The sequence below is a fragment of the Odocoileus virginianus genome, chromosome 22 (genome assembly GCF_023699985.2).
Source record: "Odocoileus virginianus isolate 20LAN1187 ecotype Illinois chromosome 22, Ovbor_1.2, whole genome shotgun sequence".
Taxonomy (NCBI): Eukaryota; Metazoa; Chordata; class Mammalia; order Artiodactyla; family Cervidae; genus Odocoileus; species Odocoileus virginianus.
The window spans coordinates 27,312,709-27,340,119 of record NC_069695.1 but is presented as its reverse complement, the minus strand read 5'-3'; the positions used below and the strand labels follow the sequence as shown (position 1 = coordinate 27,340,119).

Here is a 27,411-nt window from a genome sequence, read left to right as displayed (position 1 = left end):
TGGGGAAAGAAAATGCAGGAAATAACCACATCTAAAAACTGTACAGCGGGCCTGACTAGTGTGTATGAAGAACCAAAAGGAAGGGAGCAGAACTCCTGGGTCCCGAACACGAAGAGAATGCTGTACCCGTAACGGTCTGCCTACTTCCAGTTTTCCTAAATGTGGGGAAGAATCTTATCTTGCTTATGCCACTACTCTTCAGTTTTTCCGTCAGCTACAACCTTACTGAACTCTAATAAATATAACTATGGTTCAAGGTAATCTCAGTAAAAAATTTTAAAAGAACTGCCCCGCTGATTTTAAAATTTATATGTAAAAGAACAAGTCAAGACATTTTTGATAAGAAAGGAATAGAGAATTTATCCAGATATAAAAATAATGAAAGTAAGAGAAATGAAAATGCAAAAATATTAACATAGAAATAAAACAAAAACAGCAGTAAAATGAAATTTTAGAAATATACCCTTGAACAAATGGGGATTTACTGAAAGGTAAAGTAGCATTTCATATCAGAAAAGCAAAGATGATGAAATCTTCAGTAACTATTGTTGATGTAAGCAACCCAGCCAGGAAAAGGTTATTTCTGCTTCAGCTATTTACAAAGATAGAATCAAGCACTACTGATGATTTTGTAAAGGCCTACTTCATATATGGAGTGTGTATAGATATTTTGGAAGAAAATACACAAGCTCATCATTATAAGCTCAGGATAGGAAAAGATTTCTTAGAATAATGCAAAATTCAAAAGTTATAAAAGGAGGACTGATAAAGCTAGTTTTGTGATTTAAAATCTGCTAATGGTGACACTTTTGCATCAGGCATTAAGTGGACCAGATGTACCCATGAGAAATTATATGGCATTCTAATTTAGACAAGTTTAAGCCTTTTTCATTCCAATGTTGGGCACACAGAAGTTGTCAAAAAGTATCAGTAAAAATAAGCACCGAGTACACTCTAAAGGTAAAGGCTGGCACTAGTTGTCTGGCCTCTGTCAGAGTGGAGAAACTAAGTCAGGTTCTCAGAGCAGGTGCTAACGTGGTGCCAAATCCTCCCTGGTTCCCATGAGGCACAGTCACAGATCTTCTCTGGAGTAAAGCAAACTCAGCGGCTGTCAGTTCTAGCCTGATTCACCCATCCACTGAGCAAGGATACAGAACAACTGGAACAAATTCTTATACTTGTGGTAGGACTATAGATGGCGCAACCACATAGGAAAACAGATTGGCAGCTTCTTATAAAGTTAAACATAAACCTACTAAATGATTCAGCAATTTTGCTCATATATTTACACAAGGGAAAACTTATGTCCATACAAAGACTTGGATACAGATGTTTCTAACATCTTTACTCACAATAGCCAAAAACATGAAACAACCTGAATATCTACCAATGGCTAAAGAGATAAACAATTCAGTGCAAACAACCACAGTGCACCATACAGTGGAATACTACTCAGCAATGAAAGGCAACAAATTACTAATACATGCAACAACACTGGATGTATATCAAATACATTATGCTGAGCAAAGGAAACCAAGCGAAGAATACAAATTATACAATTCTACTTATTTAAAACCCTAGGAAAGAAAAATCAACAATGATAAGAAGCCAGTTAGTGGTTGCCTAAGGTATAATGAGGGGACTGGCTGCGAAGTATCACAAAGGAGGCTTTCAGGGTATTGAAAATATTCTATGTATCTTGACTGAGTACTTGGTACATGAATTTAGTCTTTTGTTGAAACTCACTGCATTGGAAGACAATGATGACTGCCAAGGTCATCATCTTCCAACATTTACTTCCCCCAAGCAATACAGAACAACAAACACCACAGCCTCAGTACAACCTGAAGACAAAGAATTATCCAAACTTCAAAACAAGAGTAAATGAAAAAGCAAAACAACAATTTCCAGTGCACACTTTCTTGTCCAATGGCGACCGATTCCTCAACTCACTCACCCTATCTCAAGACGTTTTGGGCAAAAGCAGACTGAATAAAAATTGCAGGAGAGAGACCAGAGAACTAGTGGCAGAATAAAGGATGAAATATACCACTGGCAGGAAGACTAAGTACATCCCAAGTCAAAAAACACTAAAGAAGTGTCCTGGTAGATCAAAGCATGGACCACATTCAATTAATTTCATCCAAACAAGAGATGACTGAGAAAAACTCCAGAGAACAGACTGAAGGTGAGGATTTTAATATAAAAGTAGAACTACAACTAAAGTATTGGTGGGGTTGAGGGGGGGGATTAATGTACAAATGCTTACATACTGTGACAAATTATGCAACTAAAAATGGGAGCATTTAAAGAAGAAAATAGAATATCCACACACAGATTTTTAAGTAAGCAACTGGTGAATTTTAAAAAGTACCAATCCAAGAAGGACAAACACAAAACTGTAAAACTTCTAGAACAAAGAACAGGAGAAAATTTCTATAACCTTTGGTTACACAAACATTTCTTATATAAAACATGAGAAGCATAATCTGCAAGAGAAAAAAATTAATGAACTGGGCTACAGCAAAATTAAAACTTTTGCTCTGTGAAAGACACTGGTAAGAGAATGACTTGGATCTTGAACATATATAAAGAACTCTAAAAATGCAATCACAGACAAACAATTCAAAAGAAAAATGGGCAAAAGATTACTTCACCAAAGAAGGTAGTGTTAAGGATAGCAAATAAGCACAAGAACAGATGTTCAACATCTTAAGTCTTTAGGAAAATATAAACTAAAATGAGAGTGACAATAGCCACTGTATACTTAGAATGGTAAAAGTCAAAAGAATTGGCAATAACAAGCACTAAAATTGGAGTGGAAGTCTCCTCATTGATGGTGGGAATGAAAAATGGTACAGTCCCTCTGAAAAACAGTTTGATAGCTTCTTAAATAGTAAAACACATACTTACCTAGTGACCCCACAATACTATTCTTAGATGTTAACTACAGAGAAATGAAACCTATGTTCACATAAAAATCTGTATGGAAATGTTTACAGTAACTTTATAGAATCATTTAAAAACTGGGAACAACTCAATGTCCATCAACAGGAAAACAAATAACCAAATTTACATTGAGATAATGAATATTGTTCACCAGAACAAAATAGCAATCTTATAATAATAAAAGTGATGTAGATGAATCTCAAACACATATTGAGTGAAAAAAATCAAATGCAATTTTCCATTTATGTAAAGTTCAAGAATGGACAAAAATGATCTATAGTGATGGACATAAGAACAGTGGCTGCCAGAGGCAAGGTTGGAAGTAATTGATTTGAAAGGAGCATAAAGATGATGGATATGTTTAGCATCTTGGTCTGAATTAAGATTACACTTAAGATCTGTGCACTTTACTACTTATAAATTATATTCAATAAAGCATTGTTAGCTTTTTCAAAAGGCATCATTAAATTTATTTCATATAAGTATTATTTCGTCATCTCTTTTGTGTTTTTCAAAAGAATGTTAATTTCTTAAAATCAGACAAAATTTCGATAATTGAATTTTTTTACCTGAAGGATATTGTTCCATTCTCTTTTATTTTGTTTTTCTGAACAGATGATTGAAGTGACAGAATTTTATTTCCTGGAAGAGTAATTTGCTTTAGAATGGAAGCTATAAAAACAAAAGAAGACAGAAAAAGTAAAATGAAAAAAAAGCAATCACACATCAGGAAAAAATTCAGGACAATAGCTATTTTCAATGCATATAGAATAATCAAAGAAAATTTCAAAGCTTTCTAGAACTATATTTAAATTCAAACATTACAATTAATTTATTCCTTGCACAAGAAATCACAAAATCAAGACCTCTCCATTTCTTTTTATATGTTCCCCAAACTGTCTAGAGAATTACCAGCGTTACAAAAATACTATGAAGAATACTATGAAAAATACTATGAAGAAAAGAAACATGTTATACTATATCTTTTGTATTGGTGGATTTTAAAAATACATAAAGACTCCTTTCATTTGTAAGACTGACTTCCAAATGTAGAGAAAAAAAGCAAAATTTTAATAAAAATAAGGCAATAGCAAAATTTATGTTAAAAAAAGTATTGTATTTACTAGTAGATTGTTTTATCTAGTTACAAAATACCATGAATGGTGTTGATTTAATCTAAAACAACATACACCCCTAAAAAGTGGCTATGTACAAAGAATATAATATTTAAGCTATTTTTCAGTCTTCTCTCATAGGTCTCAACTTAAAAGAAATCTCTCTTCTCTGAGTATAATGGTGAAAAAAAAAAGGTACAGAAACCCATCATGTTCCAAGCCCAACATGACGGGGCAGAGATTAGTTATAATCTACCTTGCGAAAACTGACTGGTAGGTATTGTAGTGCTCACTGCCATCTTCTTCTGTCCAGGTTTCTGGATGGTCAATGCTGGGGAATGGGTAAGAGTGGTCACTTGTTTTGCAAGGCCTCCTGAAGGCTGCTGGACTACCTGAAACAATGAGAACTATTAATACAGTCCTTCAACTAGCCCTGCTTTAGAAAAGAACAAAACTACAACTGTAACAAGAGAACAAATGATTGTCCTCATTTAACCATACATACCTTTACCTTAGCATCACAAGAAAGCCTACTTAAAAGTTTAAATTTGTATGTGGTAATGAGGTACCATTACACGCCAGTCAGGATGGCTGCTATCCAAAAGTCTACAAGCAATAAATGCTGGAGAGGGTGTGGAGAAAAGGGAACCCTCTTACACTGTTGGTGGGAATGCAAATTAGTACAGCCACTATGGAAAACAGTGTGGAGATTCCTTAAAAAACTGGAAATAGAACTGCCATATGACCCAGCAATCCCACTTCTGGGCATACACACCAAGGAAACCAGATCTGAAAGAGACACGTGCACCCCAATGTTCATTGCAGCACTGTTTATAATAGCCAGGACATGGAAGCAACCTAGATGCCCATCAGCAGACGAATCGATGAGGAAGCTGTGGTACATATACACCATGGAATATTACTCAGCCATTAAAAAGAATTCATTTGAATCAGTTCTAATGAGATGGATGAAACTGGAGCCCATTATACAGAGTGAAGTAAGCCAGAAAGATAAAGACCGTTACAGTATACTAACACATACATATGGAATTTAGAAAGATGGTAACGATAACCCTATATGCAAAACAGAAAAAGAGACTCAGATGTATAGAACAGACTTGTGGACTCTGTGGGAGAAGGCAAGGGTGGGATGTTTCAAGAGAACAGCATTGAAACATGCATATTATCTAGGGTGAAACAGATCACCAGCCCAGGTTGGATGCGTGAGACAAGTGCTCGGGCCTGGTGCACTGGGAAGACCCAGATGGATCGGGTGGAGAGGGAAGTGGGAGGGGGGACCGGGATGGGGAATACATGTAAATCCATGGCTAATTCATTTCAATGTATGACAAAAACCACTGCAATGTTGTAAACTAATTAGCCTCCAACTAATAAAAATAAATGGAAAAAAAAAATTTGTATGTGGTAAATTTACCTAGCTCAAAAGTGAAAACCATGATAATCTCACACTGTAATTTTCAGAGAGGAATTCAAACTTACACACGGCGCAACTTAAATCTCCAAATAGATCTTATTTTCATCCTTTTAACTTACCATGGAAAATTTCAAAGACATACAAAAGCAGAGGGAACAACAACCAAAAAATGAAAACACCTATACCATTATTACCCAGCTTCAGCAATGATTAATTCATCTCTATCCCTACCCACTTCTCCCCACCCTCAATTATTTTAAAGCAAATCTCAGGTATATCTTTTAATCCATAAATATTTCAAAATATACCTCTAAAAGATAATGATTTTCAAACAGTTGTTTTTTAAAAGTATCTGAAAGATAGCAATGCTAAAGGCATTCTCTAAGATAACAGTTCAAGAAATCCACAGGATGAGGGTTGGGGATAAAAGAAGAGAAATTAAAGTAATAGCAGAGCCTTATTTTTAGCTTCAAAGAAGAAAAAAACAGAATAGTAGAGTTTCATTCTTTCACCTCAAAGAAAAAAAAAAAGTCACTATGTATTTGAGCCAGCTATTCATAGTGAACTATTTTTAAGTCCTCAAACTCATACATGGTTAATATAAATGATCTGGTTTCATAACAGAATTCTGGAGGTTATTTAATGTATTCTATATGCTGGGCTTAATCGCTCAGTTATATCTGACTTTTTTGCAACCCCATGAACTGCAGCCCACCAGGCTCCTCTGTCTGTGGGGACTCTCCAGGCAAGAATACTGGAGTGGGTTGCCACGCCCTCGTCCAGGGGATCTTCCCAACTTGGGGATTGAACCCAGGTCTCCTGCATAGAAGGCGGATTCTTTACTGTCTGAATCACCAGAGAAGCTCATAATTTATTCTATATTCTTTTACAAATAAAATTAAATCTAGTGCATATTACTAAACAAAAGTAACTTACAAGAAATCCAAAATGTCCCAGTAAATAATCATATAGGAACTAATGCCCCTAAAGGAGAAATACAAGTTGGAATAATTCAATTGTCATGACTCTATGAGAACTGACTCTTGAAAGAGAGAAAGAACCCTTGAAAACAATTATGTGTTTCAGTTGAGATCATACTTCTGTATCCTAAAGTTCTAGGAATCAGATTTAAATTCTACAAAGTAATATACACTCAGAATCCCACTTATGCATTCAGATGAAAACTCAAAACAAAACAAATACTCCTAGCAACTCTGACTTATCCCCCTATTGTTTATTTTCTTCCCTATCTTTTATTTGGTACTGTTTTCATATTTTGATTATGAAAGGTAGTAATAAAATGTTATTAGAAATTTGAGTTAGTTTTCAAACTACTTTTGATACTTTCTCTCTCTCTCTCTCTCTCTCTCTATATATATATATATATATATATATATAATGATAACTACAGCATAGAGTCTGGCCCCTAAGGTGAATGGAGGCTCCAAGCCTCTAGGGGACCAGCCAGGAGGCATGGGGTAGGAAGGCCAAAGGAACCCAGCATCAGCATGTGACCTTGACACAGAACAAGTAGGGAGGTGAGCCTTCACATGGGCTCCAAGACCAGGGCTGTGCATGGCCCAATCTAGGCCCAATCCAGTGCAAGTTCATGTATACGGCAGGAGGCAAATGCGTCCACTGATTTAACAATCCTGAATCCCCATCATTCCTTGTCCTAATGACTGTAACACTCGGGAGCATATGTGAAGCATATTCCTGAACACTTGCTGAACAAAATAAAATACCACTAATGAGAAAATATAAAACAACTCAGCAGCAGTGTTCTTTCAAAGAAAGTACAGTTTTAGACTATAATGTAAGGCATATATTGGAGACCGATATTAAGAGAGATGGAAATTAGTCCAAGGATGATAGATCTGCTGCTACTTGGCAAGTAAAACAAAGAACTATTATTAGAAGAGTCAGTGGTTCTGGAGGTATGCAGGTAGAGACAGACTGGGAAGGGAGAGAAGGAAACTTCAAGGTGACGGTAACATTCTATATCTTGAAAAGCAGACTTGAGTTACAGAGGTAAGCATCATCAAGGGGCTTCCCCTGTGGCTCCAAGGGTAAAGAATCTGCCTGCAGTGGGGGAGACCTGGGTATGATCCCCGGGTCAGGAAGATCCCCTGGAGAAGGGAATGGCAACCCACCCCAGTATGCTTGTCTGGAAAAGTCCATGGACAGAGGAGCCTGGTGGGCTACAGTTCATGGACTCTCGAAGAGTTGGACATGAACTAAGCCACTAGACTTAACACTTTCACTTTTAAGCATTGTCAGAATTTATCCAATGACAGATTTAAAATTTGTGCATGTCACAGTATATACATTTTAGCTAAAAACAAGAAAAAGAATAAAGAAATATTGATTGGCAGTTAATGATATGCACATTAATATCAAAATATTTTAGGAAGAAGCCTTTGAAATGTATCAAAAATTAAGATAATTGATGAATGGATAAATCAAGTAGAGCAACTGTAAACAACAGACTCTAGGTGGTTGGTATACAGTGTTCATGATAAACCTCAACTTTGCTATGTTTGGAAATTTTCATAATAAAACATTTTCTTGAATAAGGCAAAAATAAGACAACATATACACTGTAAACACAGCTTCAATAGTTTATTTTCCATGAATTCTGATGCCCCCATATCAAAATAAAACCTAAAAAAACATATATTCTTCAAGTAAATTTAAATGAGCTGGCATTAATCAACCTATGTTAAGACTATTGTTATGTAAACTCTGACCACATTATAGCCCACGAAGATTTTTCTCTGCAATTCCTAATTATATATGGCAAATAAAGGGCAGCAGGCCTTATCTGGACTCAGCCTCTTCACCCAGTCTTTCATTAGTCCTATTTTAGTGGTGTTACAATCAACAACTGAATTCTACCTCTCCTCTCACTCTTCTAACAGCATGCAAAAAAAGGGGAGGAAAAAACCAAACCCACAAACTGATTACTCAAGTCTAGATCTAGGTCAGTCCAATAAGAAACTGAGAGTGAACCATTTGACTCAAAAAAACAATAATCCTTGTTTTGTTTCCTACTCATTATGGTTCTCCTTCAAAACAATCAGTTATGGGGCAAAAATCCTATTCAACAACAACAAATCTTCCCTAATATTCTGGGTTAATTTATTTTAGGAGATCAGTTTCACTTCAGTATAATAAAAATGAAAATTACCACACTAATAATGGACTAATTAGTTGTTTTTCTCTTATATCCACAAAACAATAGTAGTTGGACAATGATTTGTTGAATGTACTTGGCCACTTATTTATCAAATGTCTACAATTCTGTTAAGAAAGAAATGCAAGTAATACAGTCACCTGGGGAAATATCTGAAATAAGGGAAATGTCTCTGATAAAACTAAACTCTGCAATGGTAGGTTAAGAAGCTTCTTGTAACTTAAAAGTGTGACATTTAGAACATCTTATCAAGAAGGAAGAAAACCTATAGAATTATTCAGAAAAATCTGTACAAGCTAGAAAAGGATAAAGTACTAACGGGAACTTTTAAATTCATGATTATTAAAGGAAATAAACCACACAAACTTTTACACCTGACACTGAACAACACAGTCACATTTGCATTGTTCAGACCATTACTGGAGACTGTATCCTGAGTTTTATGGACCACAGGTTTGATCCAGCATGGCAACTCTCACATTTTAAATAATTATTCATCATGTTTCTTATAAGCTGCATTGAATACCATCTTGTTTCTAGCACACTGAGTGTCTTCCTCCTCACTTCAACCTAGGATTAAATTGGACTAGTTTGTAATGAACTCACTGATGATATTCTTAAACTACCTGAGTAACACTATTTCCAACCTAAGTAATACTAATGTTCTAAATTAGTTGATTTGAAAGAGCATTCAAATTCAATCCTCTCTGTGGCATTACCATATAGAACAGCTTATGCTGTTTTGTGCCCCAGGTAAAAATCTGCTATAAAACAGATTACAATGCATCTTCAGAGTCTAGCTGCTCTGGATTTTTCTGTTTTAAACAGTAAAGTAGGAATACTGACATTAAATCTGTTGATTAAAACAAAGGCCAAACAAGAAAGCAGAATTCATAAGAAAACTAAATCATTTCCATTCTTTTAAGAGTCAAAGTAGAAGTTTAAAAATCCCTGAAATTTAACAATGGATTTTGTTATGTTTTTCTTGATTGAAATAGTTTCTAATGTATAACAAGTCAAGCTTATGAAGTGTAAATGCTGTCAAGATATTATTGTTGCTTAGTTGCTAAGTCATGTCCAACTCTTGGTGACCCCATGGACTGTAGTCTGCCAGGCTCTTCTGTCCATGGGATTTCCCAGGCAAGAATACTGGAGTGAGTTGTCATTTCCTTCTCCAGGAGATCTTCCTGACCCAGGGATTGAACCTGTGCCTCCAGCATGGCAGGTGGACTCTTTACCACTGAGTCACTTTGGAGGCCACAAGATATTATTACCTGACAGTCTTCTGTTTCAAGACATTCTAGAAACCTAGAAGTTCTTGCCATGAGCACCATAATTTAATGGGGAAGACAATGTATTCTACTTTGAGATCTATTGCTTGAGTGTCAGCAGACTGATCCCTTAAAATTCTGGGATTCTTAAGTTTTCTCTGTCTTACCTTCATCAAAATTATTTCAAAATCCATACTGCATACAAGGTATGTTTTTAAAACTCTATGTAGCTATGAAGTGTTATTTCACTTAGGGGTGGATATGCTACAGATTTTCAATAAAGATGAGCACTGATTCAAGAATCAGCTCTGACACATAAAGAGGATCTCCATTCTCTCCAGTGTTACCAAAAGCAACCTTCCACTGGGGCATTTACGGTTCCAGCACCTCACAAACCTGGATGTTCAGACAGGTGTTTAAGAATCACTGCTTCTAAAGGTTTTATCTCTTAGGCTAAATTCAGACACCCAAGAGAAACACCATGAGGCAGGTACATTTTTCCACTTGAAAATCAGAGCCAGAGTAGGAAGGGATGAAAAAAAAAATTAAAGAGTCTGACTACTGTCCAAACTGATCTTTCCTCTTTCATTCTACACCTTCATTCTATACCCAAGGTTTGCCTTCTGCCTCAAAGACCATCATCCACAGATACTAATGTTTTGTTCTGATCACATAAACAAGGACGGGAAGTTTTAATTTTACTTAATTTTACTACTCCAAAAAAGCAGAAAACACTAAAACAAAGAGACTAAAAACACAGCCGTTAACAAGGAGGTTTATAAAGAACAAGTGCAATCACCAAAAATCAAAAAAGAACAGTTAGTTCTGTTATAGGATAAGGTAGGTGAGAACTTTATTTAAAAAACATAATTTTCAATTAATTCACCATGTACTGTCTCCCACAGCTTAACAATACGTTCAGTCTCCTGATAAAACTTGTCTTGAGTAAGGTTTATCTAAACACGAAGAGATAAACAGCACAGATTTCACTCAAGTTCTTTTACCCAAGAACTTCCTTCCCAACTTACAGAGTTCAGGAGAAAACACCACTTCTTACTCATCTGCTCTCCTCATTGTCACCTTCTCTCCTTAGCAACTTTGAAAGAAATGTTACCATAACATCACCTATGTACTAATAACAAGCCTACCAAAAATATTTAATCTGAATCTAATCTTGAGGAAACGATTACACAAAAGGATATTCTGAAAAACAACTAGCCCCAAGCACTTAAAATTATTACAACACAATGAACAACCACAAAAGGTTGAGAACTGTTCTAGACTACAGGAGTCTGAAAAAAAATGACAAGGGTAATATGCAATTCTTTACTAGAAACAACATCAGGAAGCAAACTAGCTATAAAGGAACTTGTTGGGACAACAAAGAAAGTATTGTGCCTGTATTAACTTCCCATGCATGATAGTATGGTGCAGTTAATGCAAAGAAAAAGAAACCCTTTTCCTTAAGAGATACACAGTATTTAACAGTGCAAAGTCACAATTTCTGCAAACAACTCTTAAATGGTTCAGGGAAAAAATTACGTGTGTGTCTGTGCCTGTGACTAGAGGGGAATGAGACAAAGCCAACATGTTCCAACGTTACCAACTCACCCACCGTGGTCAAGGGTACACAGGGGTTGATTTTACTAGTCTTGCCAGTTTTCAGAATGTTGGACTTTTTCTAAAGAAGAAACTGAGGAAGAAATGAAAAGTTACTCACTAGTTGTTTGACTTTAACTGCCTGCGGGATACCGGCTGGCTGGGCAAGCACAGGGCCCGGCTGTGCGAGTTTGATTTGGAGTGGAGGGCCAAGGACAGGCTTGTCGGATGTGGTCCCAGCGGAAGTAAGAACAGGCTTCACGGACGGAAGGCAAACAGCTGCTGCTGAGGTTTTTCCAAAAGGTACCGAGGGGAGCGCCAGCGTCACCGCTGTGCCGGAGACAACCGGCTTCTCAGGCTGCAGAGAGACTGTTGTCATGGTGTTCTGCAGGGATGTCACCAGAGGTTTTGGAGTCTGCAGCACGACAGTTCCAGCCGTGGTCCCTCCAGGCACAGCAGCCGGCCCCACAGAGTGAAGTGTCACGACTCCAGTGTTTGCTCCCCCTGGACCAGCAAGTGGTTTCAGAGTTTGTACGGACACAGTTCCGGGCACCGCTGCTTCCGAACCACCAACAGGCTTCTCAGGCTGGGTGGAGGAAGCTGCCATTGTTACCACGGGAGAAGGTGTTGATGTCGTGGTACAGGTAGTAGTGACCACCTCGCCAGAAGTCTGCTGAACGCACTGCTGAATAAAGCTCTGGGCATTAGGCATCAGTTGTCGTAAGGCAATCACACTTTTCTAGAAACAGGAAAGAAAAACAACAACACTGATAACTGAGTGAGTGAGCTCGAGTGAAACAGAACTACTTTGTGTGTCACATCTCAACAACATAAAAAGTACATCAATGTTTCAGCTGAGGAAATCTGTTATCAATCATTTACCTTCAGTCAATACCCAGGATATAAATAAAGCTCCAAAGTGCTTCATTTTTAGTTCATAAGTATTATGTCTCAGTATTAAGCTTATAGACCGTAGTATCAATTTGGTATCAAATATTAGTATGGTAAAATAAAACACTTTATGCTACTTATTTGTATTTATCTAAACCCCATTAATAGATCACCTGTAACTTTAGTATCTACAAGTTTGTTTACAGGACAGCAGAATCTTAAAAAAAAGTTTTTGTTAAATAACTTCCAAACTTTGAATAGAAACAGTCTTTACATGAAAATAAAACTAACAGAAACAAGGTCAATTTTCTTAATTGAGCTAGAGTATTTTCTGACTGGATTTAAAGTTTGGGTCTCTCTTTGTATCTTGCTGAAAAAAATAAAAACAGCTTAAACTAAAAAGTAGAAGGTTCTCCCTTTTCATCCCTGGGATTTTTATTTGGTTTGTTTTTAAGTTAGAAAAAAAGATAAAAAAGGAGAAGGCTATAGGCTATCTTTTGGTGAACTCTTGAGCTGTTCTGGAAGATTTCCATGTTTTGATACTTAAATGCAGTCAGACTGCCTTTACTTAAGAAGCAAATGAGAACTATGGCTTCTCTTCTTTTTAGTTACTTCTTTTACTTTTTTTATTTAAAAAGACTGAAAAGATTTTAAACCGAAGGTTTTCAATCATATATCTATAAATAGTATCAAAGAAAAGAAAGTCTCTCAGTGCTATTTTCCCAAATTTTAAAAATGGTAGAAAATAAGTTGCTTTGAAAATACATTAACATATGAAGTGATGTGATTAATTAAATTTAAGTGAGAAGTCAAAGATGGAGGAGACCTGGGAAAAACACATTGGAGAAACATGCTAAAGTAATATGACTTAAAAAGATAGCAATAAAAATATGTATGTTAAATAAATACAATATGAATGCTATATTATCTCTTGATTATCTGGCCAGAGTTAAGCTTAAATGCCAAATCCCTCATCCCAGTGCACCAGCCAACTGCCAGAGTGCCCAAGGATATGAAAAAAACTATTCTCAAGAAAAAAAAAAAAAGGCTTTGTTACAGTCCTTACAAATTGATGCAAAGTGAAAATACTTAATGGTAATATTTGATAACTTTAAGGTAGTGTTTTACAGGCCGTAGAGTCAGGCTAAATTCTAGGCTTGTGTGTTTAATCAAAAGTTAACTTGAACAATTTTCTCACCTCCGAAATGGAAAATTAAATCCAAACAATACAAATTAAAAAAACATAAGTAGCTAGCAAAGCACAGAACACATAGTGGGTACTTACTTATTCCCTTCTTCTCCCCTACAGTCTCCAATGAGTATGAAACATATATTCATATTACACAGAGTTGTCAGTGTCACACACAGCACCTACAGCTCACAGACCTTTTGCACTGAAGCACCTAAGGAAGAACTGGCACTAACTTCTCAATCATGAGGGCTGCCTGGAAACGTTATCTGATGTTCAGCACTGTGCTGCTTCTTTAATCTTCTCTTCCCCAGACCAAGTCTGCTCAGGCTAAAACACTCTCAGTTCAGATCAGAGGTCTGGCACTCTCCTAATTAACATGATCAGCCTCATGGTGACAATTTCTACTATCTTAATAGCCTTAGGAAAGTGCGGTGCCCCACCCCCTTTCCCACTCTTCTTTCATCTTCAGGAAGTCTCACTCATCTCCCCTAGACAACCATGCCAAACTCTTCTAAAGGCAACTCTTCCTTCTGTTATTTCAAAATGGATGGGAGGACTCTTCGGTTTACTATAACCCTAGGTCTTTAATAACTTTCTAACTTTCAATTCAACTCTTTTTCAGTTACTAAATATACAAAAGGAATATATTTTTTCAGTCTGCCAAACAAAGCTCTTGTTATCAAAGATATTGTTCTCCATCAAAATCTATTAAATCCAATAAATCTTAGAGAAGAGAATGTCTAACATTACAAATTAATTTTTAAAAATAATAGCTTTCCCCCACCCAAAATGTAACAGTTTTCCCACTAAATTTGGCACCACGAGGTTGACTATTTCTGACAGTAAGAATTAACAGGACAAAGAAGAGACCCTATTTTTTTAAAGTTAAGAATCTTTCAGGATACAAGCATTAAATAATATAATCATTAAGTTATATTCATGAATGAGATGTTACTTTTGTTTTCCCAGCATGCTCCAAAGAATATGGATTATAAATGTGCTTTACAGATTACAACAGCCCTGAGAGGTTTCTCCTACTGTTATAATCTTCATATTAAGTTGCTGTCATATTGAAACATTCAGATTTTCAATTACTTTAAAGTAATCTAATCCAAACAATTTCTTCAAAGTAACACATAACTCTACCTTAAGGAAAGGAACTAGGTGAGGCTGAGGTGAAGACTTTAGTTCAACATACAGTTGTCTAGTAAACTCTTCAGCTTCAATTTTTGCATCCTGAAGAATAGGAGAAAGAAAAACACTTTTAGGTCTACAAATATTTTACAAGAGGAAAAGTGTATGATTCATGACTGGAGATATAGCAAGCTTCCAACAATGATAAAGTCAAAGTCTATCATTAAATACAGGTGGGTTGTTTTTTTTTCATGTCTCCTACAAAGTGAATAAACAGATGCTTTTTTCATATAGAATACAATGAAGCAATTATTATTATTTTTTAAGATCTCAGTAAGCAAAGTGAAAGTGAGAGGAGAGCTGGCTAAATGGTAAGGTGACAGTATTAAGACCACAGTCCGTTAAGAACAAACTAAGAAGTAAAAACACAGGAGTCCTATGTTACTTAGGGCAGAAATCTGAAAAGTTACCTGGTGTGGGGGTTTTGGATTTTGTTTTGCTTTGCCTGCCCAAATTTTACTTTAATTGTGACTGGACTGTATTTTTAGAATGCTATTACAAGGCCACAATAATATACATGCTGTTGTTTCAAAGGGCTTAGGAACCCTTCCATACCACTTTGGACTCTAAACATTGCAGGGGTCTCTGAGGTCTAAATTATTCTCACATTAACACTAATCATTTTGGGGCCTTTTTCACTGTGTTGAGATTTGCACAAATGGTACAAAAGCAACACTGAATAAAACTGCTGGCAGTTTTAAATAGTTGTCATATTCTACATTGCAAAGCAGGTATGGTAAAAAAACAAAAAACAGAACCAGCTCCACTTGAAAATGTCTTTGACCAAACAGTAAAATATCAAATCTCAACACTTTACTAGATATCTTTTTAAAATATTGCATGTAACCTACTGGGAACCACACACAGAGCAGGCCAAAGTAAGATACTCAAGGAAAAGCAATTTCCCACTGAGCTGCTAGCTGAATTAGCTGTGTTTTGTTGTTATTTTTTTCGTTTACTGGAAAGAATATCAAACCAGCTGTGGTTATTCACATTGGGGTATTTTGAGAGACCTTCTCTCAAAAGGAAAAAAACAAATGAAGCAAGCCTGTCACTGTGAGGAAAACAATTGTCAGTTTTTGCTGCTAATGATAAAAATCAGCGCTCTCAAGTCAAAATTAAAATTTTGGAAAATGTGTAACCATAATCCTGAATTTGATAGTTTACCTGTACTGAAAAAATTTTCTGATGGGATTGTTAGATTACGTGTATGATTTTTTGATATTTTAAAAAACAGATCTGTCAACACTTGGAAGATCTATACAACCCACTGAACCAGTTATTTTCCAGACGACCAAATGTGAGCTGTTACAAAAATCATACATGGGTGAAAGATCCATTCAAGGTACAAGATAAACCAGTGGACTATAAACAATACCTATAATGACCTGGAGAAAAACTCTCAAAATACTTTCTAAATCATCTCTTTCCATGAGGCCAAATATTCTCCCAAATAAGTTTACCTGACCAAAAGAAAAAAAAAAAATCAACCTTCTCTCTAAAGCTGTTTTTAGGCTAAGAGAAGCAAGACTAGCAAACAAAAAGTAATACACACTCTGCTCTCTGGATCCCCGCGTTCCGTGTGCGCAGACTCGCATATGCAGATTCAACCAGTTAAGGATGGGGTACTACAAGATTTACAACCCGTGATTGGTCCAATCGCAGATGTGTAGCCCAAAGACAGGGAGGGTCAACTATGCGACTTGAACATCCGGGGATTTTGGTATCTACACTGGGTCCTAAAACCAACCCCCATGGATACGGGGCAACAGCAGGATAGCCTAGATTTATGACTCTAAGACTTATAATCATTACAGAGCTTTCAAGAAGCAAAAGTAAAGTTTATCCAAAAATCCATTTAAGATAAACTTCATTTAAAAATATTTATTTATTCCCCATTGAAAACCAGTTGTATGGATTCTTACAGAGCTTTTATAGTCCAAACTTACCAAAAGTTGCTCTACCAACTTCTTCACATTCTGCCCCATCTCCGGGGACTGGGATCCACTACACGCTAGTTTTATTAACATTGCGAGGAAGTTCTTACATTTCTTCACATTTTCTAGCATCGTCTAAATACAGAAATACAAACACATACAAATGTTGGCTAGAAAACAGAATTCCAGAAAATGTGTAGCGTGCTTGATTTAGGTAAGGTGCAAGTGAGAGCTTACCGGAGAAAGGTTAGGGTTAGCCTGAGCAGCGGTCGAGTTCTCTGTTTTGAGATTGAGCTCATTTGAGGGGGCAGATGCTGTTCCCAAACTTGAAGGATTCAGGGTCGTTACAGTATTCACGGGCTTTACAGGAGTAACTGTGACCACGTTAGTTGGCACAGCCACAGACTGAAATTGAAAGCAGTAGATACTGAGATACGCATTACTATGCTGTGTATCACGTGGGTCCCTCATTTCACACTTAAGACTACAGATGGATCTCGACTTTCGTGCTTTTGTGTTATGCTCTACTAGTCTAAGGCAGTGTAAAATCGTTTACCAGCTCTGGATTCTAGTACCTCTGGGTTTCATTCTCACCTATTTTAGGTTTCATTTCATTTCTGGGTTTCATTAACTACCTATTATTTTTCACTGACACCCAAGCATCCACTTCAGGTAAATTACTTAATCTTGCTAATCTCTCGATTCCTATCTGTAAGAAAACAAGGATAGCAATGGTACCTACTATCCTGGGATTGTTTTTAAAAAACTGTGCCAAGCGCACAGTCCTCAAATATATTAATATGTCTCCAAAAAGGATGTGAAATAGTAAGTTTTTATATGAAAATACACAATTTCCTATTCTGCAATACTTTGCTTTTTATTTAAGTACAAAGCTGAGAGATCTACTGATCATCTTATATTCAGATAAGCCGCTTTTTATGTAGACTTATTAGAGAAGTAATATCTTTGAAATTTGTAATAACAAATATTATGTGATTGTGTTATTTTCACATGGAAAAGAATCTCAGTTGTTTCTTCTAGCCTCAATTAAATGAAGAGTGATTACAGCACCACCTGCAGGATAAAAAGTTTAATACAAGAAATCACAAATTGGGTAATAAATATTTGAGACAACCATACTGAGATAAAAGTACTATACAGTTTCCTCTGAATCCTTTTGGAGATTTTCTAATAAACTTTTTTAGGTTTATAGACAGTAAATACATACTTCTTCAGTGAATGTTTTGTACTCTGCCATTAATTCTCTGTACTACTATATTTAAGAAAGTGATGTTGAACTTCAGCTTTCGGACCAATGAGAGGAGTTCCTTGGGGGAACTACTGTCCTTTTTCCTTATGAAGCAAAATGAGGAAAATCTCAGGAAAAGTCCTATTTTTTGTGAGCAGAAGCATTTATAGCATCTCTACTTTCCTTGTCAATATTTTATCCTGTCTCCAGCACAAAAATCTGTCCTTTGTAACTCTTACTAATATAGCTACTACCTGTACCTCACCTGATACTTGCACCTCTTAAGAGGCATGGAGAGTTACATGATTCCACCCTTACACTATGTGTCATCACACTGCTATAATGGATGAACTGTGTTAATCATTAACTCTCCATATGCTAGACCAGGTAATGCTATTGCCATGCTTTTCAAGACCACACTGGCACTGATAGGCATGTCTAGGGGACAGGAGAGAAAAATGCTTGGGTATATGTGAAATAAATTGTGAAAAATCAATTATACTAGTCAGTGAAATGAACTGTATGCAAATTTAACAGACTACACAGAGTCATCCAGGTTCTAGACCCTCATTTCTAAGAAATATCTAAAACTGGGATCACAATAAACTGTGGAAAATTCTGAAAGAGATGGGAATACCAGACACCTGACCTGCCTCTTGAGAAACCTGTATGCAGGTCAGGAAGCAACAGTTAGAACTGGACATGGAACAACAGACTGGTTCCAAAGTGGGAAAGGACTACTTCAAGGCTGTATATTGTCACCCTGCTTATTTAACTTATACGCAGTGTACATCATGAGAAACACTGGGCTGGAAGAAGCACAAGCTGGAATCAACATTGCCGGGAGAAATATCATAACCTCAGATATGCAGATGACACCACCCTTATGACAGAAAGTGAAGAAGAACTAAAAAGCCTCTTGATGAAAGTGAAAGAGGAGAGTGAAAAAGTTGGCTTAAAGCTCAACATTCAGAAAACTAAGGTCATGGCATCTGGTCCCATCACTTCATGGCAAATAGATGGGGAAATAGTGGCTGACTATTTTTTTGAGCTCCAGAATCACTGCAAATGGTGACTGCAGCCATGAAATTAAAAGTTGCTTACTCCTTGGAAGGAAAGTTATGACCAACCTGGATAGCATATTAAAAAGCAGAGACATTACTTTGTCAACAAAGGTCCATCTAGTCAAGGCTATGGTTTTTCCAGTAGTCATGTATGGATGTGAGAGTTGGGACTATGAAGAAATCTGAGTGCCAAAGAATTGATGCTTTTGAACTGTGGTGTTGGAGAAGACTCTTGAAAGTTCCTTGGACTGCAAGGAGATCCAACCAATCCATCCTAAAGGAGATCAGTCTGGGGTATTCACAGGAAGGACTGATGTTGTAGCTGAAACTCCAATACTTTGGCCACCTGATGCGAAGAGCTGACTCACTTGAAAAGACCCTGATGCTGGGAAAGATTGAGGGCAGGAGAAGAAGAGGATGACAGAGGATGAGATGGTTGGATGGTATCACCAAGTCAATGGACATGAGTTTGGGTAAACTCTGGGAGTTGGTGATGGGGAGGGAGGCCTAGCGTGCTGCAGTTCATGGGGTCGCAAAGAGTCAGACACGACTGAGCAACTGAACTGACTGGCCTCTCAAAGTGTACACAGATATTATTCACTAATTCACTGATATTTCTACTGCCTTAGCCTTCCACTGAGGAGCGACCCAGCTTGAAATATCCATCAGTCTAAATTAAGAAGAGTTATGCACACACTACATGGAAAGAGCAATGGTAGAAAAGAATGAAACAACACACATATATATCATTTTGGAACAACTGCAAGTACTAAATCTTTAAGAAATAGATAGAATTTAAAAAACTGATAGGACTTCCCTGGTGGTGCAGTGGATAAGAATCCGACTGCTAATGCAAGGGACACAGGTTTGATTCCTGGTCCAGGAAGATTCCACCTGCTGCAGAGCAACTAAGGCCGCACACCGCAACTGCTGAGCCCATGTGCCGCAACTGCGAAAGCCTGTGCTCCTAGGGCCGGTGCTCTGCAACGAGAAGCCCACGCACTGCAATGAAGAGTAGCCCCTGCTGGCCGCAACTAGAGAAAAGCCCACGCAGCAACGAAGAACCACCCAGCACATCCAAAAATAAAAGATGAATGTTTTTCAAAAAGATAAAAGAAATGATATACTCCAAGTACCGCAGAAGAGAAAATCTTTCATAAAACCATCTTATAAATTCTTCAACTTCATATTTTCCTGGTGCCTCAACATCCCACAAAGAAGCTGTGAACACCTCGCCCAGGTGACCAGGTGACCCAGGGTGGAAAGGCTGGTCCCTGCCACAAGTTCTCTTTTTGCCCTCCTGACTGTGACCTAGTGCCATTCAAACTCACCAGTGAAATTCAATGCATACGAACTCTCAACACGGGCACCTGCCCCCCAGGTCCTCACTCTCTCAGACACCACCTGTTTGGTGAGTCTGCCCCAGGTCTCCTCCCACGTGCCCCCCTGCATGGCATGCCATGCCCCCTTTTCTAAGACCTGCCAGTATAATAAATCTCTTTCACTTCCACATACCCCTCTGTGGTGGTATTTGGTGCCTACATCTGACTGATCATCAAAAAAGAAAATCCCCTTTTAAGACACATAATTATTTCTTACAATACAGAGCAGATACCAAGAGGCCTCAATTTATGCTCTTTGGCCCAATGAGCTCCTTAGAGTAACCCAAGTTTGGGGGGACCTAGAGTTTGGGACAATCAGCACAGAGGTGATAAAGAACAATTTCCAGAGTCAGACAGAGACCTTGACTCAAATGCCCCTCTGCTACATATTAGCAGAAATCATGCAAATTTCTTAACTTCTCTAAACCTATTTTCACACACATAAAATGGAGATAATACTTCCTCATAGAGTAGTCACAGGACGAAATGAAATGAGGTGAGGGATGTAAAACTCTTATAGTGTTCAACATATTAAGTGCTCAATAAATGGTAGCCGTTATTAGGGAAAAGAAAAACTATGTTTAAAATCAGATTCACTGCTCATCATCTCTAATGTTAGAGGAAGTAATACGGTTAAACAATTTTGAAACCTTAAACACCACATTTGATCTACAGCATGGGATTTCACATAACATGTTCCAGGAAGATGTACCTTCTATACAGCAAAGGAAGGGAAACAGTGGGCCCATGACCACGGGATCCACTGATTGTATCACATCTGGCAGGACCCTGCTTAGTTTAGAACAGCCTGCAGAAACCAGGTGAAGTGCAAACTCAGAGACAATACTCTATGAAGACAGAATTCCATCCTCCATCTTTTAAGACTTAGGTGTACTCACTCAATCAAAAAATTTTATATGGACAAAAACATGGAGAACCAAAAAATCAAAGAGTAGAAGGATGAATGGATCTACTTACTATTACTCCCCAAAACCCTCTGGGGGTCTCTGTGCTTTCCATTCCTGCCTACAGTGCACACGCTTTCACCAAAGAATGAAACAGGAGTCCCTAGGAAGTAGACACTATGGCTGCCTCCTGGGGACTTCAAGGTCGCATTCTACCAACCAGCAGGAAAGAGAAGAGTCATTATCATGACAGGGGTAACAGACCTGGTAACATCTGGGAAGGTTGCTTTTATACAGTGAAAGTCAAGGAGTTTATGCAGTGAATCCAGGTGATTCACTTACTGGCTCTTGGTTATTTCCTTGTCCAATTACGGTGATAAATGGACAAGTGCCACAACTCTTGCCTAAAAAGACCGTGGTGGGGCTTCCTGATGGCTCAGTGGTAAAGAATCTGCCTGCCAACACAGGAGACATGGGTTTGATCCCTGATCCAGGAAGATCCCACATGCTGAGGAACAACTAAGCACCACAACTTTTGAGCTTGTGCTCTAAGCCCAGGGATCCCACCTACTGAGCCCACGTGCCACAATGATTGAAGCCTACGCACCCTAAAGCCTGTGCTCCACAACAAGAGAAGCCACCACAATGAGAAGCCTGTGCACTGCAACCAGAGAGTCAGGCATCCATTCTCTGCAACTAGAGAAAAGTCCATGCACAGCAATGAAGATCCAGCACAACCATAAAGAAATAAATAAACTTATTAAAAAAAAAACAAAACTGCAGTTTGGACCTCAGATCCCTCAGGGATAAAAGTCTGATCACACTACCAGTTAAGACCCAACAGAGTTGGTAGGTAAGAGTGGGAGGAATCCAGAACGGATGGTGGAAGGAAATGATGATGTCAGCTGCAGCGGTGGGGACTGTAGTCCACCCTACTAACTTCCTCTTCTCTGCTTCCCCAAGGAAGAAACCTATTAGAATCCAAGGAGAGTTGGTTTACAACATGTATGTCCCAGTGCTTCAAGGAGGAGACTGCGATATACCATCAGAAAGAAAGATATATGTTATCCTAGCTGTTGGGGATGCTATTTAGAGAGATGACAGTTGTCAGTTCCTTCAGAATCTGTTTCAGCTACAGAGCATTACCTTGCCATGAACACAACTCTCCCTGGAGAGTCCACATCCAGTGACTGATCATAGAGGGGGAACTGTGATTCACCCAACCACGGTGGCACTCGGTGAGACAACTCTTGACGGGCCACACTTGCTCCAGAGTTCCCCATCAGGGTGGCCAAGGCATTACTGGGCCTGTATTTAGTTCAAATTCCTATTCTCCTTCCAGTCCACAGCTATCAATCCTTTATAAACATCCCAGACACCAAAATTCTGTCCCAGCACCTGCTTATAGACCCCGGGACACATAAACATTAGACACGCTTGTATTAATTTAATACATTCAAATAAACATGATATTCCAAGACTATATACCATGTTCATCTTGTGTTTCCCATACTTCCAACAGTTCCCAGTTTAATAAGTATCCTCATATATCAGTGGATTGTTCTTTTCAGGAAATAGTGAACAATAAATAATAACAAAATATGAGACTATAACCAGGGTGCACATGACCACAAGTCACAACTTACTTGCACTGGGGAAGGCTTTGGAACAGAGGTTACCACTGTAGTTCCTACTTGTGCCAATTGTTTAACAGGTGCCACTGCCACTTTCTTGATTAACTGTGAACTAGAATTCTTGGGGGAAGGGGGAGATGATAGAGAGTCATCAATATTAGTAGTTTAAAATCAATCAGTATTATAGCAAACATCCAAACACTTTAACACAACAAACTTCTTTGCTATAACTTGCTTTATAACCTCATGAACTTTATGCATATTTTCTACTATTAACCTAACTAGTAAATTGTTACTATGGCTTCCTGATGGCTCAGAAGGTGAAGAGTTGATTTAATATTCCTAAATATCACAGTATTTCAGCATTAAAAACTTGAATTTTACTCTTTGATTCTCACAGAAAACATAGATTCTTTTTTTCTGCCATTTTCATTGCTGATATCCTTTCAGTCTTTTAAAAAAATATCACTAATTAAACTTTTTTTATTGTGATATAATAGAAATATAACATTGCATAAGTTTAAAGTGTGTGATGTGTTGATTTGATACATTTAATATAATGCAATATGATTCCCTAACATGAATGGGAATTTATATAATGCATTTATATAATGCAATGATTCCATAACATTGACTAACATCTACATCGTATCACATAATTATTATTCCTTTTTTATTGAAGTATAGTTGAGGTACAATATTATATAAGTCTTAGGCTTATAATATATTGATTCCCAATTTTTAAATGTTATACTGCATTAATAACTATTTTAAAATACTGTCTATATTCCCTGTGTTGTACAATATATTCATGTAGCTTATTTACTTTATACATGGTAGTTTGTATCTCTTAAATCTTCTACCACTACCATGCCCCTCCCCTTTAGATTCTTATTTAATATGTGATTATAAACAAAAGTCTGCTAACCTATCTTCTCAACCCATAGTAAACAGGAAAAGGAAGGAGTAGCTATCACTGATACAGAAATAGAGAAAATGACTGGTTGAGCACCTAGAATCAAATTAGGGGAGCACAGAACACAGTGGGTTGGGACAGACTGGCAGAGATGATATTACCACAGAATACAATGAACCTTTTTATCAGGATGAGCCTGACTCATGAAGAAATTACTATACTACATTCTGTATTTTCTGTTTAGCCAAAGAAAGATGCCCATAAAAATATTTTTTATTAACTCTGACACACACAGGATAAGCTTTACATACCTAGAAAGATGATCATGTATGTAAAATAAATCACCTTTTAACAATGCCAAGTTAATGAAATATTATAGTAGATTTCTAATTTTTTAAAGATAACTCCTGTATGATATAGATGAAAATGAATACTGTAAACTGTAGTGTTGATGTCTTACCACAAATTAAAATGGAAGGAGAATGGTTATTTTCTTCCCATTTAGAGATGCAAATATCCCTTTGAACATTCCCTTGAGGAAAACAAAATCTGAGTATGAAGATTAAATTTTTAATTTTACCAAATGAGAAAACCAAACATCTTGATAAAATTAACATATTCAAGGAAAGTAGCTTAATTCAAAAAGTTGAGCAGAATCATCTTTTCTATTATTTTTACTGGCAAATCCATACACACTTATATGAAGGTAATTGCTAGAAAACTAAGGAGGATGAAGAAAACATTAAGGTATACTACCGGCACGGCACAGATTTTGACGGCTTGCGTATTTGCTGGCGCCGCTGGCCTTGAAGTTATGTTAGTTGTGGTCTCGGTTCTTGCTACAGCTTGCTGAGGAGATACCAACATCAGCTGACCATTGTTACTTCTGATCAAAACGGTTCCTGTAGTTAACAGAAAACAAAATGTGAGCTAATAAATGAAGCATAATCTTCATATATTTTGTTCTCCCATTTCTTTCAATGCTGTAAAATGTTCTGAATAAGTGAATAGTTAGTACACACTGAATTCTACATCTACTAATTACAATATATAATACAGAAAAATGTTGTTACTCATAGCTATTTAAAATATTAAAAGTCTAAATGTATGGATGAGATACTCCTGAAAAAGGCAAAACACTTTTCCTCATGACATCAAACTATTTATAAAGCTACAGTTAAGACAGTATGGTAACAGCACAAGACTATGCAAACTGACCAGTGGAACAGAATAGAAAATCCCAACCTCCAGATATGTCATATGAAATTTTTCTAAGAGTACTGCAGATCAGTGAGAAAAAGAGCTACTATATAATTAGTTACTTATATGGAAAAGATGAAATGTTCCAGATCATGCACAAAAACCCAAGGACATCAAGGATACAAGAATAAAAACTTTTAACCTCTTAAACAATGTAGAAAACTGTCATTCTGAACTTGGAACAGGGAAGAATTTCTTAACTAAATAAAGCTTGATACATACCACTATATTTTTAAAACTTTTTTTTTGGGAAACATTTTATAATTTATATATAAAATCTCAGTAAGAAACAATGTAAAATGACAGAAATATCCACCTTACATTAAGAGTCCAAAAAAAAAATTTCACACACACTGAATGTAAATTTTAATTATAAAACAAGAATATGAAGAAAACATTTTAAAATAATCTCAATTATTTGGCAACTCATCACATCATTGCTAGAGACAAATTTGATCTTAAGAAAAGTTTAATTTTATGAAAAACTTAAGTTGGACAGTTTGCTCATATGGGAATTAAAACATGTTTAAAAAAGAATCTGGCAATAAAGCCAGGTTCTATCTTGAAATAATTGTGTATAAAACAACATATAATCCTGAAGCTCAACAGACAGGAGTGACCTAATTTTCAATGCATTTCTCTTCGCTGAAAAAGACACTGTGGGAAGAATGTGGGGCAGCACAGAGAGACATGGGTACCGACAGAGGGGTTTCTGCTGCAGGTGACGGACCCAGAACCCCCGACACTGGAGGGGCAGGTAGTAGTCACAGATGCGAGCATCACCTACAAACAAGTTACATTCTTAAAAAACAGAGTCACGACTGTGAAAGGAAACGCAATGGAGACCCTTTCTTGAGCTAACCTACTTTACCCAGATACATGCGAGAAGCGTCTGCATTTCCTGCCAGATGAGATTCAGATAGTTACGGGGGAGGCAGAGTCCTAAACATCTCTACTGATGACTGCATAGCATTTTAAACCCCCTTTTTTATTTAAAAAAAAAAAACAATAATAATAAAATAAAATAAACAGATATATAAAACTTTTGCTCAGCTAAAGATACCATGAGGTAAAAAGACAAAGCACAAAAATTGGAAAAAAAAATTTAACTCACATATATTCGAAGAATGAACATCCAAAATGCACAAAAGAAACACAGACACCAATGACAGGGAAAGGTAAATTAAGACCACAGTGAGATATCACTTTGTGTCTATCTAGGCAGACAAAAATCAAGAAGTCCATTGACAATATTAAGTGTTAAGACAGATGTGTAGCAAAAAAACTCTTAAAATCTTGAAGCTGGTAGTCTAGTTTGGTACAACTGCTTCATTTAACTCTACACGACTGTGCCAAACTGGTTCCCATTTGCATACCCTCTAACCCAGTATTTCTACTGTAAAGAAATTCTTGTCCATATAAGTAGCAGGTACAAGCAAGAATATTCATAGCTGGAGTTCCATTCCTGGAATGGCAGCATGAAGAGCTCCATAAAGCCATTCCCCATAACTGGTGAAAATTATTTTTAAAAACAACTATTTAAAGTCTTCAGAAATTGCCCAAAGGCATACAGAAAATGACTAGACAATTTATTAGAGAGAATCTAGTAAAACTCAGTAAGACAACAAGAATCTGTGGCATCTGAACCATGACCCACCCCCTCTCCCTCAGTTTAGGTAATGTGGCCAACATAGGGTGTCCCTCTCTCCCAAGCTTCCAGTTGAGGGTTTTGTTACTTTTCAGGGACAATATCTTGCATCTCTGCCACCTCAAGCTGCACACGGAAGAGAATAAATTGGAGACAAGTGCATCCAAGAGTTTCCAGGCTTCTTGTTTTACTCATCCCTACTCATAAAGGGAAGGCTCGACTGAGAATACTTGGGCCCCCATCACCCTCACCCCAGCTCTTTCATGAGGTGGGAGTTCCGTGATGGAAGAGGTAAGCAGAGCAGACTAGAGGTCACCACCCAAGCCCAGTACCCCACTTCTAAAGCACCCCAGAGACATCACTCAGAAAGAAGTATGCCACTGTCCTGAGTACCTGCTCCAAACATCTCCCAAGAGAAACTGACTTTATTTCAGAGTGTGGGAAAGGGCAAACTAAGGGCATTCTCAAACACAATGAACAATTAAAAGAAAGGCTTTTGGTATCTTCCTAACAGATACAGGCTATGCTAAGTCACAGGTCTATCTCTGGTTTACCAGAGAGAACAAGCCAAAGA

At 37.2% G+C, this 27,411-nt stretch overlaps 1 protein-coding gene across 4 annotated transcripts in view; it reads right to left on the bottom strand.

Annotated features, from left to right (window-relative positions):
* TAF4B (TATA-box binding protein associated factor 4b) overlaps window positions 1-27,411 on the bottom strand; it is a 120,447-nt gene that overhangs the window by 61,931 nt on the left and 31,105 nt on the right. For all 4 annotated transcript variants that reach the window (XM_070452770.1, XM_070452767.1, XM_020905339.2 and 1 more), the window contains 8 exons: window positions 24,686-24,831; window positions 23,026-23,133; window positions 17,017-17,184; window positions 16,792-16,914; window positions 14,795-14,884; window positions 11,687-12,304; window positions 4,321-4,456; window positions 3,519-3,621 (listed from right to left, as the gene is read on the bottom strand). In XM_070452770.1, the coding sequence (XP_070308871.1) occupies window positions 3,519-3,621; window positions 4,321-4,456; window positions 11,687-12,304; window positions 14,795-14,884; window positions 16,792-16,914; window positions 17,017-17,184; window positions 23,026-23,133; window positions 24,686-24,796 (1,457 nt within the window). In that variant the 5' untranslated portion in view covers window positions 24,797-24,831. The remainder of the gene's footprint in view (window positions 1-3,518; window positions 3,622-4,320; window positions 4,457-11,686; window positions 12,305-14,794; window positions 14,885-16,791; window positions 16,915-17,016; window positions 17,185-23,025; window positions 23,134-24,685; window positions 24,832-27,411) is intronic.